At 41.0% G+C, this 17295-nt stretch overlaps 1 protein-coding gene across 1 annotated transcript in view; it reads right to left on the reverse strand.

Annotated features, from left to right (window-relative positions):
* UVRAG (UV radiation resistance associated) overlaps positions 1-3132 on the reverse strand; it is a 274598-nt gene extending 271466 nt beyond the window's left edge. The window contains exon 1 of the mRNA XM_019726447.3: positions 2813-3132. Coding sequence (XP_019582006.3) covers positions 2813-2929 — 117 coding nt within the window. The 5' untranslated portion in view covers positions 2930-3132. The remainder of the gene's footprint in view (positions 1-2812) is intronic.
* Positions 3133-17295: the final 14163 nt, after the last annotated feature.

Genomic DNA, 17295 nt, shown 5'->3' on the forward strand with positions numbered 1-17295 from the left:
TCTTAAAATGAAACTATACTTTAGAACAGTGGTTCTCAGCCAGTAGTCATTTTTCTCCTTAAGGGACATTTGGTAACATCTGAATACATTTTTGATTGTTCAGACTGGGCAAGTGCTGCTGGTATATTGTGGGCAGAGGTCAGGGACACAGCTAAGAAATCTTATAGTCCTCTTTACCAACCCAAACGTCAACAGTGCCAAAGCTGAGAAACCCTGCCCCAGAAGTAGACTAGGGAACCACTGAAATCTATGCTTTGAGAAAAATCAACTTTATCATAGGAATCCTAAATAAACAGGGTCTGTTTGTTTAGAAGTATTGACACATTATCAAACAGCATGGGATCTATTAAAATGACATGATTTTTCAAATAATGTTATTTAAAAGGAAGTTAATTAATTGGATTTCCAATTTATCTAAACCTTTGAAATTTTTCAAAAGCCATACTCCAAAAAACAGACAGTGAATTAATGCTAACAGAATTTTTATACACACACACCCTATGACTCTCACAAACAATACTGAGCAAAGAAAAAAACTAGTCACAATCATATATTTTGCATGATTCCATTTATATACAGTTCAAGAATAGGAAAAACTGATCTCTTAACATAAGGGGGACTTCTGGGATGCTAACAATTTTGTATTTCTTAATTCAGGTAGTAGTTATATAACTGTGTTCACTTTGTGACAATTCTTCAATCTGTGTACTAACGATCATTGTACTTTACTATATACAGATTACATTTCAACAAAAATGTGTTCTTTTTTAAAAATGTTATAATACATATTTATACCTTAAAAAGCTGAGCATTGTGACCCAGAAAGCTAGATTAATGTCAACTGCAAAAGTGAAAGTGGTATACTACAGGCTGCCTTCCAGGAATTCAAGAAGGATGACACCCCCAGAAAGCTGTGAATACTCAGCGCTCATACAGCATTCACTGTACTCTTAAACCACCATATATCCCTTGGCACAGATCCAAAAATTTGACAAAGGCTTACAAATGCAGTTGAATTTATTCCATGGACAGTTTGTTTGGATTATTTCCCCCCATGTTAAATTGTGAACTGTTATCAGAGAACAGGCTCTGTGAAACAAATGATGCTTTCTCTTTCCTAATCCCATATTTTCCCAAATCTCACCCAATCTAAACCCCCTCTAGGCCTTCGACTCCTTAGGATTTCTCCAGGTGGCTTCCGACAGTGGCTAACACTGCCTTTCCCACCCTCACCATTCACCTCATAAATATAATCCAAACCGTACTCCCCTCAAACTCCTATATTCTCCACACACTCTCTTCCGGCAGCACCACAAAACCAGGGCACACACTACCCAGTCTTTTAAATCCCCTTCAGCCACACACACACACACACACACACACACACACACACACACCCTTGCTTCTGTGAACAATTCAGCTCCACGGCCACCCCTGTAGCTATTAATCTCAACTCCCCTCTCCCCTTTAGCACCCCTCACACACTTTTCTGATTTCAAATCCATCCCATTTCCCCAACTCTGCTTTCCTTGTTCGGAATCTTCCCTAAGTACTACTGCAAGGCTGGAATGTTAGAGGGAGGGTATGAGGAAGGGTATGAAGGAGACTGCCCTGTCCTGTGCAAAGGTAGTGGCTCCAGTCTCAAGTCTCAAGCACGCAACCACGTGCATGGGCTACACAGTCAGACTCTGGCTTCTGAAACCCAGCCCCACCAGTAACTAACTGCAAGGCTTTGGACGGGTGATTCTGCATCTTTAAGCCTCAGTTCCCTGAACTATAAAATGGGGCTAGTAAAAATAGCTATTGCATAGGGTTGTGAGGATTAAATGAACTATCAGCCCTTGAGCACTTGACACAACACCAACATGGTGAACTCCCAATAACTGACAGTTTTTCTTAGGTCCTCTTTTTGGAACAAGGAATAGAGAGAACGAAAGGTACCTTCTTAAAGTGTCTTGAATGCTAATGTTTCTGCAAAGTCTCCTCTTGGGAGATAGAAGTAGGACAAGGGATAGAAGGGAAGCAGCACTCTACAGATATGTGGGTGATACAAAGTATTTTGTCAAATCCTCAAACTCAGTGTTCTCTCTTTATTATCACCCCACAGTGTGGATCCAAGATGCCCTCAAGGCCCTTGGGAAAGGATGCGGGAAGACATGGATATCGTAAACATCAAATCCTTCTTCCACAGATACTCATTTGCGGGAATGAGGTAGGAAAGAGCCCCCTAAATTGCTAAAATGCAGGAGTCTGAGATTAGGAAGAAAACCGCAAAGTCCCAAGTATTTCTCTTGAGAAACTGAGGGGAGTCGTTCATAATTAGGATTAAAGGTAAATGCTAGAAACCCTGAAGACTCATCGCTTCTCCCGTAAGAAGTACTACCAACTGGATTCTCCGCGAGTTGAGAAAGGAAAAGTGCTGTCCCTGTCTCTCGTGGGACACCCGGGCTTCCCCGGGTCCCTTCCCAGGAGGGCGAAGGGGGAGGGTCTGCGCAAGGGAATCCCCAGCTTCCTACAGGGGGAGAGGCGGACTGAGGCCGGGCCCCCATGGAGCTTCACTGGGTCTCTTCCCGTCTCTTTACAACTCATCTCCAGCAGCGGGTTTCTCCTGGGACTCGGGGATCAACCAGAGGTTCGGCCATCACTGGATCGCTCCCCTTACAAGACCTGCGGGCCGCCCTCGTCAGTCCTCCGAGTTTTTCCGGCCACTTCTCCGGGTCTCCCGGCTGGCACGGAGTCAGCCCGCCGCCCACGGGGTCCCTTCACCGGACTCTTCCCGGCCCCTCCCGAGCGCCGCGAACCCGCGGGTTACCTGCTGAGACGGCAGCTCCACATGCAGGGCCCGAGCGGCAGAACCGGGAGGCAGCGCGGCGGCCGGGCCCGGGGGCGGCGGGAGGACCGGGCCCCCGATCGACGCTAAGGAGCTCATCTTGACCCGGGGGCCGCCAAGCGGCGGGGCCAGCGCTCCTCCGGCATCCGCCACCAATGCTCAGCCACGATCCACCGAGCTCCTGCAACCCAAACACCCGCCAGCCGAGGGGCAGGACAGGTCTACCCCACCGCCCGCCGCGCCGCCGCCGCCGCTGGCTAAGGAAGAGCCATATTACCGCAGTGCAACCCCCGCCACCCCGCAGAGACCTAGCTTGCTCATTGGCTCACCTCCTGTAGGGGCGGAACCCAACCACAGACAGGAGAAGAGCTATTGGGTAGAAGGTCTGTCCATCGCCGGCCGGAATGGGCAGGGGGCGGAGGGACCGGAGGATGGCCTAAATTGCGTCTGTCAAACCGGGGTGAAACCTGAGGCGTTGCTTCTTTTTTTCCAAGTCTAATTGGTTCTTTCACTACCACTGGGCGGGGTCTCCTGGTAGAGCTGCAAGGGCCATTGCTCTAGGTCGCTGTCAGTTGTCAGTAAAGGAAGAGGGGCGGGGCCTGATTAGCTAGGGAGTGTGCCTGGGCTCCGGTGTCACGTGCAAGAGGCAAGAGAGTCACCTGATAAGTGAAAGTCAGTTTTCGGAGCCACTTCCGCCCTAACCTAGTTGCCGTAGTAACCGGCCCCCAGAGAAAGGCAGGGATCCTCTTCGCACCAGCTGACTGTTCTGCATTTGCAGGCTTCCTAAACACTCTTCCCGAAGTGCTCCTGTCAACGTGCGGGGTTTGAAAAGGAGTACTTTATGGTTTGGCAGAAGGGCACCACGCAGGATCCACTGTGACCAGAAACCTGTGGGGCAGTCCCACCAGCTCTTCCGTGACCAACTCTAACCCACAGGTCCATGTCCCTCCTCGCACTCCATTCACTAGTGTGCTGAGCTACATACAAGCTGTGCCAGGCACCCAGGACGCTGTTTCATCTCTCCGAGGGGGTTGCTTAATGCTATCTCTAGAAAGCCTTTGCTACTTTTCTCCTCCTAATGCTTACTTACCCGTCAAATCTCATCTGGGGCTGGAGTCCCTTCTTCCAAAAGGCTTCTCCGATTTGCTGTAGGACCCTGAGTTCATAATCTTGTCTCTACCATATGCCTGATTATTCTACTGCATTGTCTTCTAATAACTGTGCAGACACACACACACAAATACACACGTACATGCTGAATTCCTCATGAAAAAGAACCTTATGGGAGCATTTGAGATCTTGCACCCCAGCATTTATAGTCAGTTTTGGCTCAAATAAACTCTTATAAAAATTCTCTTTAAAAAAAAGAGAAGAAGAAGAAGAAGAAAGAAAAAGATAAAGGACCTTCTCATTCATCTCTGGATTCCCAGTTCCTGAAACATAATCAAAATAAGTTTTTGGTTTTTTTGAAGTGAAGGCCTAGCTCAAATGCCACCTCTTCCATGAAGACCCTTGATCACAATGATATAATCACAGCAGTTGTTTCTATAATAAATAGCATTGAGTCATTCTGCAGGATATTGACCTGCCTTCCCCCCCGCCCCCCAGACTGTGAATTTCTCCACCACCTGGACTGATGTAGCTCAAAGAACACAGTTTTAGAATCAAATACAACAGGAATCAAGCACTTCGGGAATCTTGGCTCTGCCACCTTCTAGCTATATGTTCCTGGACAAGCCAGTGCCCCTCTTTCAGCTTCAGTTTTCCCATCTACAAATAATAATTGAGTGGCTGGAGGGATTAAGTAAGTCAACATATGTAAAGTGCCCAGTTCAAGATCTCACATATAATTGCACTGACAATATTTTAACAAAAGGTAAGCGTACTATCTATCTTTCCAGGGTATTCAGAAGCCTGAAGACCCTTTGGATCGGACCCCAGAGCTGGCTGACATAAATGGCACACTGTCTTTTATTCTGAATCATTGAGTGGTTCCTCATCGCTGGAGCCTAGGGTGTGTGGTCAGATGTTTGTTGAGAAGGGAGTGGCTGGGAAATCCCAAGTCTCGTCTGGTTCAACTCATGTAGTACCAAGAGCTGGTGGAATTTCACAGAAAATGCTTTTCTGTTTCCAAGCTGTATTCGTTTTCTGAAACTGCCGTATCAAATTATCGTAAACCGGGTAGCCAAAAACAGAAATGTATTCTTTCACAGTTCTCAAGACCAGAAACCCAAAAGGAAGATATAGGCAGGGCCACACTTTCTCAGAAGGCTCTAGGGGAGACTCCTTCCCTGCCTCTTTCATCCTCCGGTGGCTCCAGGTATTCCTTGGCTTGTGGATGCAAAACTCCAATCTCTGCCTCAATCTTCACATGTCTTCTCTTCATCCTGTGTCTTCTTTTTCTTATATGGACACTTGCCTTTGAATTTAGATAATCCCAATCTGATTTTGAGATGCTTAATTGCAAAGACCCTTTTTCCAAATAAAGTGATGTTCACAGCTTCCAGGGATTAGAGTATGGTCTCATTCAACCCACTACACAAGTTAAGAAAATGGGCCTGTAGACAGGACACAGGTCCTTCTTCCTCCTTTGGGGGTCAGCTCTGAATATTAGCTCACTTTATTACTTCATTCATTCAACAAATGTTCATTGAGGACTTCCCTGTGTCCTGCCCTTTGCTAGGAGCTGGGAAATCAGACTCAGCCTTATCCCCAGAGGAGCTACCCTCCTTATAGAAAGTCCAATAGCAAACAAAGAGTGATGATCCATTGGCTTGGTGCGGGATCTAAGAGGAGTCCAGGGGCTATGGAAGCCAGAGAAGATAGATTTCACAGTAGAGGGGACATTTCAACTGGGTATCGAAGGACCAATAAGAATTCATCAGGCAGGGAGGTAGAAAAGGATACCCCAGCAGAGACAGCAGGATCCACTTTTTCCATGAGCCTTTACTGAGGTTCAGCTCTGCACCAGGCTGATTACCGGGTGCTGGAAATGCAGGCCTCAAGTAAACATCCCTTTTCAAACATCCCCACTCACATGCCACAAAAACTAGGAGAGCTGTAACTCTCACCTTAGGGACATGGCAGAGAACTGAAATAGCCTGCTGCTGGCAAAATATTCAAAGCAATGCATGTAAAGTGCTTAGTGCAGTGCCTTGAGTATAACAGGTATCCAGTAAAGGCTACCTATTGTTATTTCTATACGTCCTATTTCATTCTAAAAATTCTTGTATTATTTTAGATCCCATTCCATAATAAGGCTGTATTTGTTTCAATATAAAAATATTTTAATCACTTAGAGTTGAAGTATTATAATATTTTGATACAGTGCTATTTGTTTGCTAGAGAAAAATGTATCCAAGTTTAAGAGGCATGGAGTCTAAGGTGGTCAAATACAACATACATGCAAAAAGAAATGGTAGAAGAAGAATTAAGATCAAGTGGCAAGGAAGTAACCCACTCCATAGGGGATGGTAGGCAAGATCAGAGCAGACTTCATAAAAGTCTTGAAGGATGATTAGGAGTTTGATAAATGAACTAGATCTGTTTGGTTCGGGGATGGCTGGTGTTCTAACAGCTAATTATGTTACCATGTTGGGTACTGAAATCAAACATTTGGTTGGTAGGGCCAAAAAACCAAACCTACCCCAATCCATTTTGCCTCCTCTTCTTCCTCCCTCCTTGTGCTCCAGAACTCATAGACAGGATGCACTAGGTAAATAAGAGCAAAATAAGGCTGATTAGTCCTTTGATATCTCAAATTTAATGAAATCTCTCCCCTTTCTTTCAACGGAGTCCTCTTTCTTCTGCTCACTTACCCATTGAGTCAAAAATCCATCAGGCCTTTACCTGGTGCCCAGCCTGGGTACTACACTTACAGAAATGGTGCCGATAGAATCCCTGACTTTAAGGAGTTCACAGATAATTTCAGTACAAAGTGGTAAATGCAGTCATTGAGATGATATATAAAGTGTAATAGAAGCACAGAAGAGGACGTTGTTAATGGCAGTGGGTGCTGCAGGAAGGCTTTCTAGATGAGAAAGAGTCTTCTAGGCAGAAGGAGCACCAAGAGCCAAGGCACAGACGCAGAAGCCATGACGTTTGCATAGTTTAACGTGGCTGAAACCAAGGTTGCCTCGGGAAGCAACAGGCAAAGGGGCTGGAAGTGGAAGATGGGGTCAGGTGAGAAGAACTTGAGTACTACGCTGAAGAAACCTGGGCTTCATCTTAGGCAACAGGAAGTCATTTAGAAAGATCCTCAGGCAGCCCGGGAGAGGCAGCTTTGACAGGGAAGAACTAGAAGAGCAAGAATCTTGCAGAAGGCCAGGTGAGAATTGTAAAACAAAGAGGCTGGTCCCCAAAGAGCCTGCACACACCGAACAAACCTGAAAGGCAGGTCCCTGGGCAGCATTTCTCCTCCTCCTTTCTGAACCCTTGAAGGTGACATTTTTGAAAATGCCTCCCTAGATCTGAACTAATTGCTACCTCCTCTGGGCTCCCACAACGGCTGCCTGACCTCTTGTTAGTACATGTATCCATGCGCCCAGTCATATACTAAGTAGTGTGTGTTTGTCTCACCCACCCTACCATGAACTCCTGCTTTGATTTTGTTCAGATTCCCCAGCATCCTGACCCAATGGACAGGCTCCACACGGCTTCAATGAGAAATGACTGAATGAATGAATAAAATGAGTGAATGAATGAATGCTTGAGTAAGTGACTGTTTGGATGACAAGAGGCCTCCATACCTCCCTCACTGGACATAGCCCTAGAGAGAGGAAATGAGCTTGCCCAAGGTCACACAAAGTTTATAGCAAAGCTGAGACAGAGACTTGGGCTTCTTGCCCTCAAGACCAGCACTCTTTCCTTAATTCCAGTCGTTTCCATGCTGTCCTGGACCATAAATGTGCCTATATGAGCGTACGAGCTTGTGAATTTATGGGCAAGTGGATGACACACATTGGATACAAGTGCATCTAACCCAGGGGGGGCTTAGTCAGAGTCACCCAGAGAAAGTTTTCCCTGGGAACTGACTTTTACAGTGAGGTCTGGGTGGAGTTAACTGAACAATGGAAGCTAGTGAGAGAAGAGGTGCGATGTGGGAAGAAGGAACAGCCTGCGGGACGGGCATGGAGCATTAAAGGAACTAAAAGAGAAGGCCAGGCTTTAGGTATGTATTTCAACATTTCTTTACAACATTACCAAGTGGTTTGTGATTTCTGCAAATCTCAGATGTGCATTAATTTGTCATTGAGTATATGTTGAGCATGTCCACACTGTACAGAATGTGGTAATTAACGTGTAACCAGGCTATGATCTTCTACTGTTGTTTCTCCCTTTTATGGAAGAAAACCTCAGTTTTAATTATTTTTTTCCAAAAATAAATCACACATTTGGTTATGATGAAAAATAAAATAAAACAAAAGAGAAGACCAGGCAGGACTAGGCAGAGGGAGGCAGCCAGTACACAGGAAGAGGCAAGAAAGAGAACATTTTTTTTGTACGAAATTAATGTTTTAAAAGTAAAATAAAATTAAATACCTCCTTCAATTTATTTTACAGTTTAGTGTTGCTTTTGTTTGTAATTTCACATGGCAGAAGCAGCATTATCTGTTCAGTGCTTAGAGCTTCCGAAGTTTTTTAATCCAGCACTGACGGCACAGAATGAAGTTGCTGCAGCCCCAGTGGAGTCTGACTTTGAGTTACATGGACAACTATCAAAGGGTCTAAGCAGGGGAGTGACATGATCTAATTTACATTTTTAGAAATGTCACTCCGGCTGTTGTGTCAAGAGCAGATTCAAGGATGGGGGAGGAGTGATAATAGTAACAATAAATTGTGACTTTTCTTCATTACGTCAGAGGACAATGAAAACACAGAATATTCCTGAGCTCCTGGCAATAAGGGGGATCAAAGGACGCCTGGATTTCTCCTGTACACTACGTCAGGCAGGCCCGGTTTCACGGGTTCCTGAGAACGAGCATCCTGCTTGTAACGTGGTGTGACTGAAAAAGAGTTTCAAGCCAGGGGGCAGAAAACACAGATATTTCTGGACCTCCAGCTTATTGGCTGATGATTTTAGGCAAATTGATTTTCTTTCCTGGGCCTACAGGTTTCCCTAGAGGCTAGAGAAAATTAACTTTTGCTAAATATTTTACATATATCACTATGGTCAATCCCCATAGGATCTTTTGAAGTAGATACTCTTGCCCCAGTTTTACAGCAGCGTAAAAAGAGGATCTGAAAATGGAAATGAGCTGCCCAACGTTGCATGGTTCTTAGGGGCAGATGGACTTGCCTCCTGAGCCAGGACTCTGTTCCCCATACCACACTTTCTGCATTAATTGGAATACACTCTTTAGGACTCTGAATTTTACCAAAAGGATGAGAATCTTACTCCCATCAACAGCAAAGTATAGGTGCAAAAAGTCCAAAGGATAAAACTCCCTACCCATTTCTTCTTCCTCTTTCTCTTCCTAAATAATTTAGTCCAAAAGCCCTTAGGGTAGGGGCCAAGAACTAGGCCAAGACAAGCACAGGGTGGGGGGCCATGCGGTAGCCCAAAGCAGGAAGTCAGAACCACAGCCAGGTGTGGAGGGTTCCACACAGGGCCAGACGTGGGTGGAGGGGAAGATCCTGGCACGAGGTTGGGAACCAACTGGATTGAGTGAACAGGGTGTCCATGTGGGAGAGCAGCCTGGAGCAAGGTGTCAGAGTCCAAGCAGGACACGTAGAGGACTGGCTCCATAATTTGTGAGGCCCAGCGCAAAATGAAAATACAAAGTCCTTTGTTTAACAATTAAGGATTCCAAGAAGGCAAGAGCTTTAAATCAAGCCTGTGGCCCTTCTAAGCACTGAACCTGGTGCAACTGCATCGGTCAAATCCCATGAAGCCAGCACTGCTGAGGAGAGCATCACTACTGCAGTTAGGGACGTTGCGGTGGCAACAATGGGAGACTGTTACTTACAGAGGGATTGATCAAATAAATATAAGAATTGTTTTTTAAAAAGTGCAACCAAGTACATTTTAAAGATCTTATTGTCTTTGTTCAACAATTCCTGAAACAGGTCGCATCCCATCTGGCAGACAGAAAGGAGCTCTGAAGAGCTGTACAAAATCAAAGGTATTTATAGGCAGAAGGGAACAGGAACAAGGAAGTTACACAAGCAAAAAGCAGATTGGTAGTGACAAGGTCACTTTCTTTTAGGAGATGGAAAGGATCTCTCAGGCAGATTACCTCACTAGTGCTGACCGTATGATTCCTGATTGACTAGCTTAAGATTACATTTGTGGGACAGGCTGAAATTGTTATTAAGTTAAGCCTCAGTTTGGTAATGTGGGGTTTAGCGTAAGTGACTCCATTTGGAGCCTGTTGTCTTGTTTTTTTAACAGAATAATGGGAGCCAGTTTTCTATCGAAGAAAAAGGCATTACAAATATAGGAAGAGAGAAAACTAGGATGAGCCCTGTGGTGACAGACTAAAATTTCCCAGATCTTGGTTTCTAAATACCATCCTCCACTAAGAAGAACCAAGATTCTTTGGAGAAGTGTCTGAGTCCCAGGATTGGGCCACAAAAAGTATAACATGACCCTAGGACATCTAGCTGTGCCAGAAAGCAAGGAAGTACTCCAAAAAAAAAAAAAAAGTAATAAAAAGAATGATGCAGACATGTCAAAAGGACATGGAGGCCATATTGAAGGGGTTCCCACTGGCCAAATCTGGAGCAATTTGAGCATCAAAATAAGTAACGATAGAATAGCTCATAGACCATTAAATAAAATATGGAGCCATAAGTCTATTAATATAAATCAATAATAAACTGCTTTATAAGGAAAAAGATATTATTACATAGTCTCAAAGTGTGGAAAAAAGAGTAACTTTACAGTGTAAAAGCCGGACAGTCACACCTTAATCAAGTGATCAAAGTGAATCAAATTGAATCATGTTGATCAAGTAATCAAATTGAAATCATTTGACAGGATACAGTGAGAAGGAAGATTCCATCATTACTTCTGTGATATTTCTGCTAAGGATGGATAATCTGAATCAATTAAGAGGAAAGATGAGACATAACAAAACTAAGGGTATTCTGCAGGATACCTGGCCTGTGATTGTCAAGATCATGATAGTCAAGGAGAGACTGAGGAAATTTTCCAGATGAAAGGAGTGCTTGTTATCTGCCAGGCATTGTTGTCAGCAGTTTCTGTAACCTCACAACAGGGCTACAAGATTAGGAAGCTAAGGCATGAGTGCTGTCACTTGCCCAAAGTCACATGTTTCTCCAAGTATTGAGCTGGAATTTGAACACATTCTGGCTCCAGTTATTAATTCTACATTTTACTGCCTCTAGTGGAAGAAGAGTGTTATGTCATATATTTAAAATTGCATTCAGACAGTGTAGTCATGTTTATCTTCTGAACACATTTTTATGTCTTTATTCATTAAAAGATATCTATCATTCATGTTTAATTAGAGGAAAAATAATTTATATCTGTTTTCATCAAAAGTAATTTGCTCTCAAAAATTATTTGATATTTTAGAACCGTGAAAAGGAACTTTTATAATGTGTGCAAGTGTGGTTTAATATTATGTAAAAATGTAGGTGATAAAACTGTGTGTATGCATGATAAAATTATGAGATGAAAATACACAAACCAAAACTCCCTAAGCAGTAAGTGGTAAAAGTGTCTCAGAAAAGAGTTTACAAGGAAAAGAAACAGGATTATGAAAACAAACTCTGGAAGATATATGGGGCAGAGGTTTATTATCAAAATTGTGGTTGAAACCAAGGGGTCGGGAAATTCCGATTTTTCTCCTCCTAGCGATTCTATTCTAACCCATTAAATGGGCATTTCTTCTACCTGCTTTGAAGTCTAAAGAAAAAGTGACTACCAAACTTTCAGCCCATCCCATGTAAAGATAAGTGAAATATCTTATCTGCCATCCCCTAGTACAACTCCTCTATTAGGTGATATAAATATATTGAAAGTCACACTTTATATTAGTTTAAGGCATGAACTGGCTGGTGTAAAACAATAGAAATTTATTCTCTCACAGTTCTGGCTGCCAGAAGTCCAAAATCAAGGTGCTGGGTGAGCTGTGCTTCCTCAAAGACTCTAGCAGAAAATTCTTGTCTTTTCCAAATCCTGGTAGCTCCAGGTGTTCCTTGGTTTGTGGCAGTATAAATCTAATCTCTGCCTCCTTCACATGGCCTTCTCCCCTTTATCCTGTGTCTTCTCCACTCTCTCATAAAGACACTTGTCACCGGATTTAGGATCCACCCAGATAGTCTAGGATTATCTCTTCTTGAAATCCTTAACTTAATTATATCTGCAAAGACCCTTTTCCCAAATGAAGTCACCGTCACAAGTTCCAGGGATTAGGACATGGGCATATCATTTTGTGGGCCACTATTCAACCTACTACTATGTCATTCCAGTGTGTGTCCTCTGCCTCTTTTCTCTCAGGCCAGCCTGCCCCGAAAAGTTGGAGAAATTAAGTTGGTATTAATCTGAACTAGGTTGTTTTAAATTAAGATGTCAATTGAAATCTCCAGGGTAACTGCTGAGAAAATAACTTGCAAACATACAGTAAATGAAACAATAAAATAATAAAGACGGTATATTAGAAAATATGTTTAACACAAAAGAAGGCAGAAGTGGAGGAAGAAAGAAACAAAAAGACATAAGATACATAGAAAACAGCAAAATGGCTGATAGAAAGCCTATTTTATCAGTAAGTACATTAAATGCAAATAGACTTAACACTTCAGAACACAGAAAGTAGAAGTATGGGTTTTTATGGAGTACAGCGCTAGGAACAGACAGTGGAAATGTAATGGCTGTATGTGATGTCAGAGGGCTAGTAGATTGGGGGAGGAGGGTTATCACTTTGTGAGGGATATAAATGATAAATATCTAACTATTGCATTGTTTTGTACACCTGAAACTAATAATAAGAAAAAAGAAAACAAAGTATGAGTTTTTAAAAATCCAACACTATTATGTCTACAAGAGACACACTTCATATTCAAAGACACAAATAGATTCAAAGGAAAGGGATAGAAGAAGATATTCCATGCAAATAGTAGTAATCAAAAGAGAACTGGGGTGGCTATACTAATACAAGCTATGAAAAATCGGTATTTAGACAAAAATTGTTACTAGAGACAAAGAAAAACATTTTATAATGATAAAAGGGTGACTCCGTCAAGAAGATATAACAGATATAAACATATATTCACATACCAGTAGACTATATGAAGCAAAAAGTATATGAAGCAAAACTTATAGAATTGAAAGGAAAAACAAAAAATTCAACAATAGTTGGAGAATTCAATACCCCACTTTCAATAATGGTTAGAATGACTATGCAGAAGATTAACAATGAAACAGAAGACTTGAACAACACTATACACCAACTTGACCTAAAAGACATCTACATCAATAAAAGTCCAACAACAAGAGCAGAATACCTATTTTTCTCAAATGCACATGGAACGTTCTCTAGGATAAACCATATATTAGGTCATAAAAGAAGTCTCAATAAATAAAAAGAGATTGAAATCATACAAAGTATATTCTATAACCATAATAAAAAGAAATTAGAAATAAATGACAAAAGGAAATTTGGGAGAATAGCAAACATGTGGAAATTAAGCAACTATTTTTAAGTAACCAAAGGGTCAATGAAGATATCAGAAGAGAAATTAGAAAAACTTTGAGATGCATGAAACAAAAACACAACACACCAAAACTATGGGATGAACTAAAGCAATTCATAGAGGGAATCTTACAGATATAAACACCTATATTAAAATTTTTAAAAAGAGCTCAAATTAATAACCTAAACTTCCACTTTAAAAATAGAGCAAACTAACCCAAAGCAAGGATGACGATAGTAAAAACTAAAGCACAAATAAATGGTATCAAGAATAGAAAAATAACAGGCAAAATTAATGAAATCAAAGTTGGCTCTTGGAAAAGATCAATTAAATTGACAAATCTTTAGCTAGACAATCAAGAAAAAAAGAGAGAAGCCTCTAATTACTAAAATCAGGACTGAAAGAAGGGACATCATTACCAGCCTTATAAAGGATTATAATGGAGTACTATGAACAACTGTGTACCCAAAAATTAGATTATCAAACAAATGGACAAATTCCTAGAAACACACCAACTACCAAAACTGATTCAAGAACAAATAGAAAATCTAAGTAGACCTATAATAAGTACAGTTTGAATTAGTAATAAAAAACTTTCACAAAGAAAAGACCAGACTCAGATGGCTTTGTGTTTAAATTTTACCAAATATTTAAAGAAAACTTAATACTAATCCTTCAAATACTCTTCCCAGGATACAAGTAAAGACTTCCCAAATCATTCTATGAGGCCAGAATGATCATGATACTGAAACCGGGCAAAGACAAGAAAACTGCAGACCAATATCGCTTACCTATTAGGAATATAGACATAAAAATCCTCAACAAAATACTAGTAAAATACTAGTGAGTCAATCCAAACATATGAAAAGGATTTACACATGATCAACTGGGATTTTACCAAGAATGCAAGGTTGGTTTCACGTGCGTAAATCCATTAATGTAATATACCATATTATCAAACTAAAGGACATAAACCATATGATCATCTCAGTAGATGCAGAAAAAGTATCTTGACAAAATCTAACATCCTTTCATGATAAAAATGCTCCAAAAACTAAGAATGTAATAAAACTTTCACAATCTAATAAAGATTTACAACACCCCACAGCTAACATAGTTAATGGTGAAAGACTAAAAGCTTTCTCCACTGAAGATCGGTAATAAGCCAGGGACATCTGCTCTTCCCTCTTATATTTAACATTGTACTGGAAGTTCTACCCAGGGCAAATAGGCAAGAAAAAGAAACAAAGGCATCCAGATGGAAAATAAGAAGTAAAACTATTTCTATTCACACATTATATGATTTTGTATACAGAAAACCCTAAGTAATCCACAAAGAAACCATTAGAACTAATAAACGAGTTCCAAAAAGTTGCAAGATACAAGATCAACATGCAAAAACAGATTGTATTTCTATACCCTAACATGGCAATCTGAAAATGAAATTAAAAAACAATTCCATTTACAATAACATCAAAAGAATATTCCCTACCTAGTTTCTTAAGAATAAATGCCAAGAATAAATTTAACAGAAGTGCAAACTTGTACACTGAAAACTGCAAAATACCATTGAAAGAAATTAAAGAAAACCCAAATAAATGGAAAGACTTAATATTGTTAAAATGGCAGTATTCACCAAATGGATCTATAAATTCAAAAGCAACCCCTATCAAATCCCAGCTACTTTTTCTTGTAGGCATTAAACGGATCCTAAAATTCATAGGTAATGCAAGGGACACAGAATAACCAAAACAATCTCAAAATGGAACAGAGTTAGGACTCACACTTCCCAATTTCTAAATTTATTACTAAGTTAATCAAGACAGTGTGGTACTAGAGTAAGTGCTCTACAGAAATATAGATCAATGGAATAGAACTGAGAATCCAGAAATAAACACTTCAATTGGTGCTCAACTGAGTTTTGACTAAGTGCCAAGACAATCCAATGAGGAAAGAATAGTCATTTCAACAAATGGTGCTGAGATAACTGAATGTCCATGTGCAAAAGAATGAAGTCGGACCCTATCTCAACCATATATAAAAATTAACTCAGAAGAGTGCAGAAATCTCAATGTAATAGCTAAAAACTCTAAAACTTTTAGAAGAAAACATAGGAGTAAATCGCTGTGACCTTGGATTAGGCTATGGCTTCTTAGAAACAAAAGCACACACTACAAAAGAGAACTAAATAAATTTGATCACATCAAAATTAAAAACTTCAGTGCTTCAAAGAACAAATGACATATTTGATTCATGATCCATGCGACATTATGGATGCACCTCAAAAACATTATGCTAAGTGAAAAAAGCCAGACACAAAAGGCCACATATTGTATGATTCTATTTACATGAAATTCCCAGAATAGGCATATTCTTATAAACAGAAAATAAATTAGTGGTTAGGGATTAGTCAGGAGCTGGGGGGGTGACGGGGGGGGGTGATAATAAGGAGTAACTGCTCACAAGTATGGAGTTTCCTTTGACGGTGATAAAATTGTTCTGGAATTAGAAAGTGGTGATTGATACACAACTTTGTGAATATGCTAAAACCCACTGAATTATCTACTTAAAAGGGGTGGATTTTATGATATGTATCTCAATAAAACTTTTATTTTTAAAAAAGGAAGGAAGGGTGGCCACTTTGCTGCAGGAATAGTGAACTGGAGAGCAGCCCAGAAATGGGGAGCTCAGTTCAATAGGTCAGGGAGGTCCAGTGAGGGGGTGATGATAACCACAACTATGATTTCCTGTTGAGGGATTGGATGCCAAGCCCTCTGATGAATACTTTTCATTTCTATATTATATATTTAGATACGTATTCTCTTATTTATTCAGGAATACAGATTATTCCCATTTTACAGATGAGGAAGCTGAGGCTCAGAAAGGTTAAGTGACGTGGTAATGCAACTGGTAACGGCAGTGTCACGGGCTGGGTCCCACACTCATCAGTATCTGTTATTCAGTATGATAAAAAAGGGAACGATTTGAGAGACAAAAATTTCAACAGTAGCATCAGCAGGCAGGTGCTGGCGAGGGGGAAGGAAGGAAGGAGAAAAGGGTCCATCATGTCCGAAGGGCTGGTTTTGCTGACAGGTGGTGACATCTAGAACCTAGGTAGGGAATATAAAAGGAGGAAAAGATTTAAAAGATGAGTGCTGCACATTTCTGCCTCCCTTATTACATTACAAACACCTAAGAACAAGGGACATTCACTTTGGAAGCCCCTCATTCCCTGTCAAGAGGAGGTAGGCAATAAATGTTCATTTGCTTTGTGATTAGAGTCAAGTCGCTTGGCCTGTTGTCGTTTCCGAGATTAAGAGTTGCTGTAGATGAATGCTAAATTCCTGTCTAGCTCTGAGCTTTTGTGAGTCTGCGATTTTACTATATCTAGCTTTGAGCCCAGGGTAACAGCTAGATAAATGTCAAAACGTGAAAAAGCTTATTTACAGTGGCCAAGACATGGAAAGAACCAAAATTTCCTTTGCTAGATGAATGGATAAAGAAGTTGTGGTTAAAAAAAAAAAAAGAGTTGTGGTATATATACACAAAGGAATACTATTTGGCGGTAAGAGTAGATGAAATGGTACCATTTGTGACAACATGGATGGATCTTGAGATTATAATGCTAAGCGAAATAAGTCAGACAGAAAAAGTAGAGAACCATGATTTCACTGATATATAAAACTCAAAACAACAAAAGAACAAGACAACGAAATGAAAGAACAAAAACTCATAGACATAGACAATAATTTAGGGGTTACCAGAGGGTAAGGGGGGAGGAGGGCTGTAGAGGAGGGTAA

Source organism: Rhinolophus sinicus, chromosome 14 (genome assembly GCF_057876585.1).
Source record: "Rhinolophus sinicus isolate RSI-liver-muscle chromosome 14, RSI-T2T, whole genome shotgun sequence".
NCBI classification, from domain to species: domain Eukaryota; kingdom Metazoa; phylum Chordata; class Mammalia; order Chiroptera; family Rhinolophidae; genus Rhinolophus; species Rhinolophus sinicus.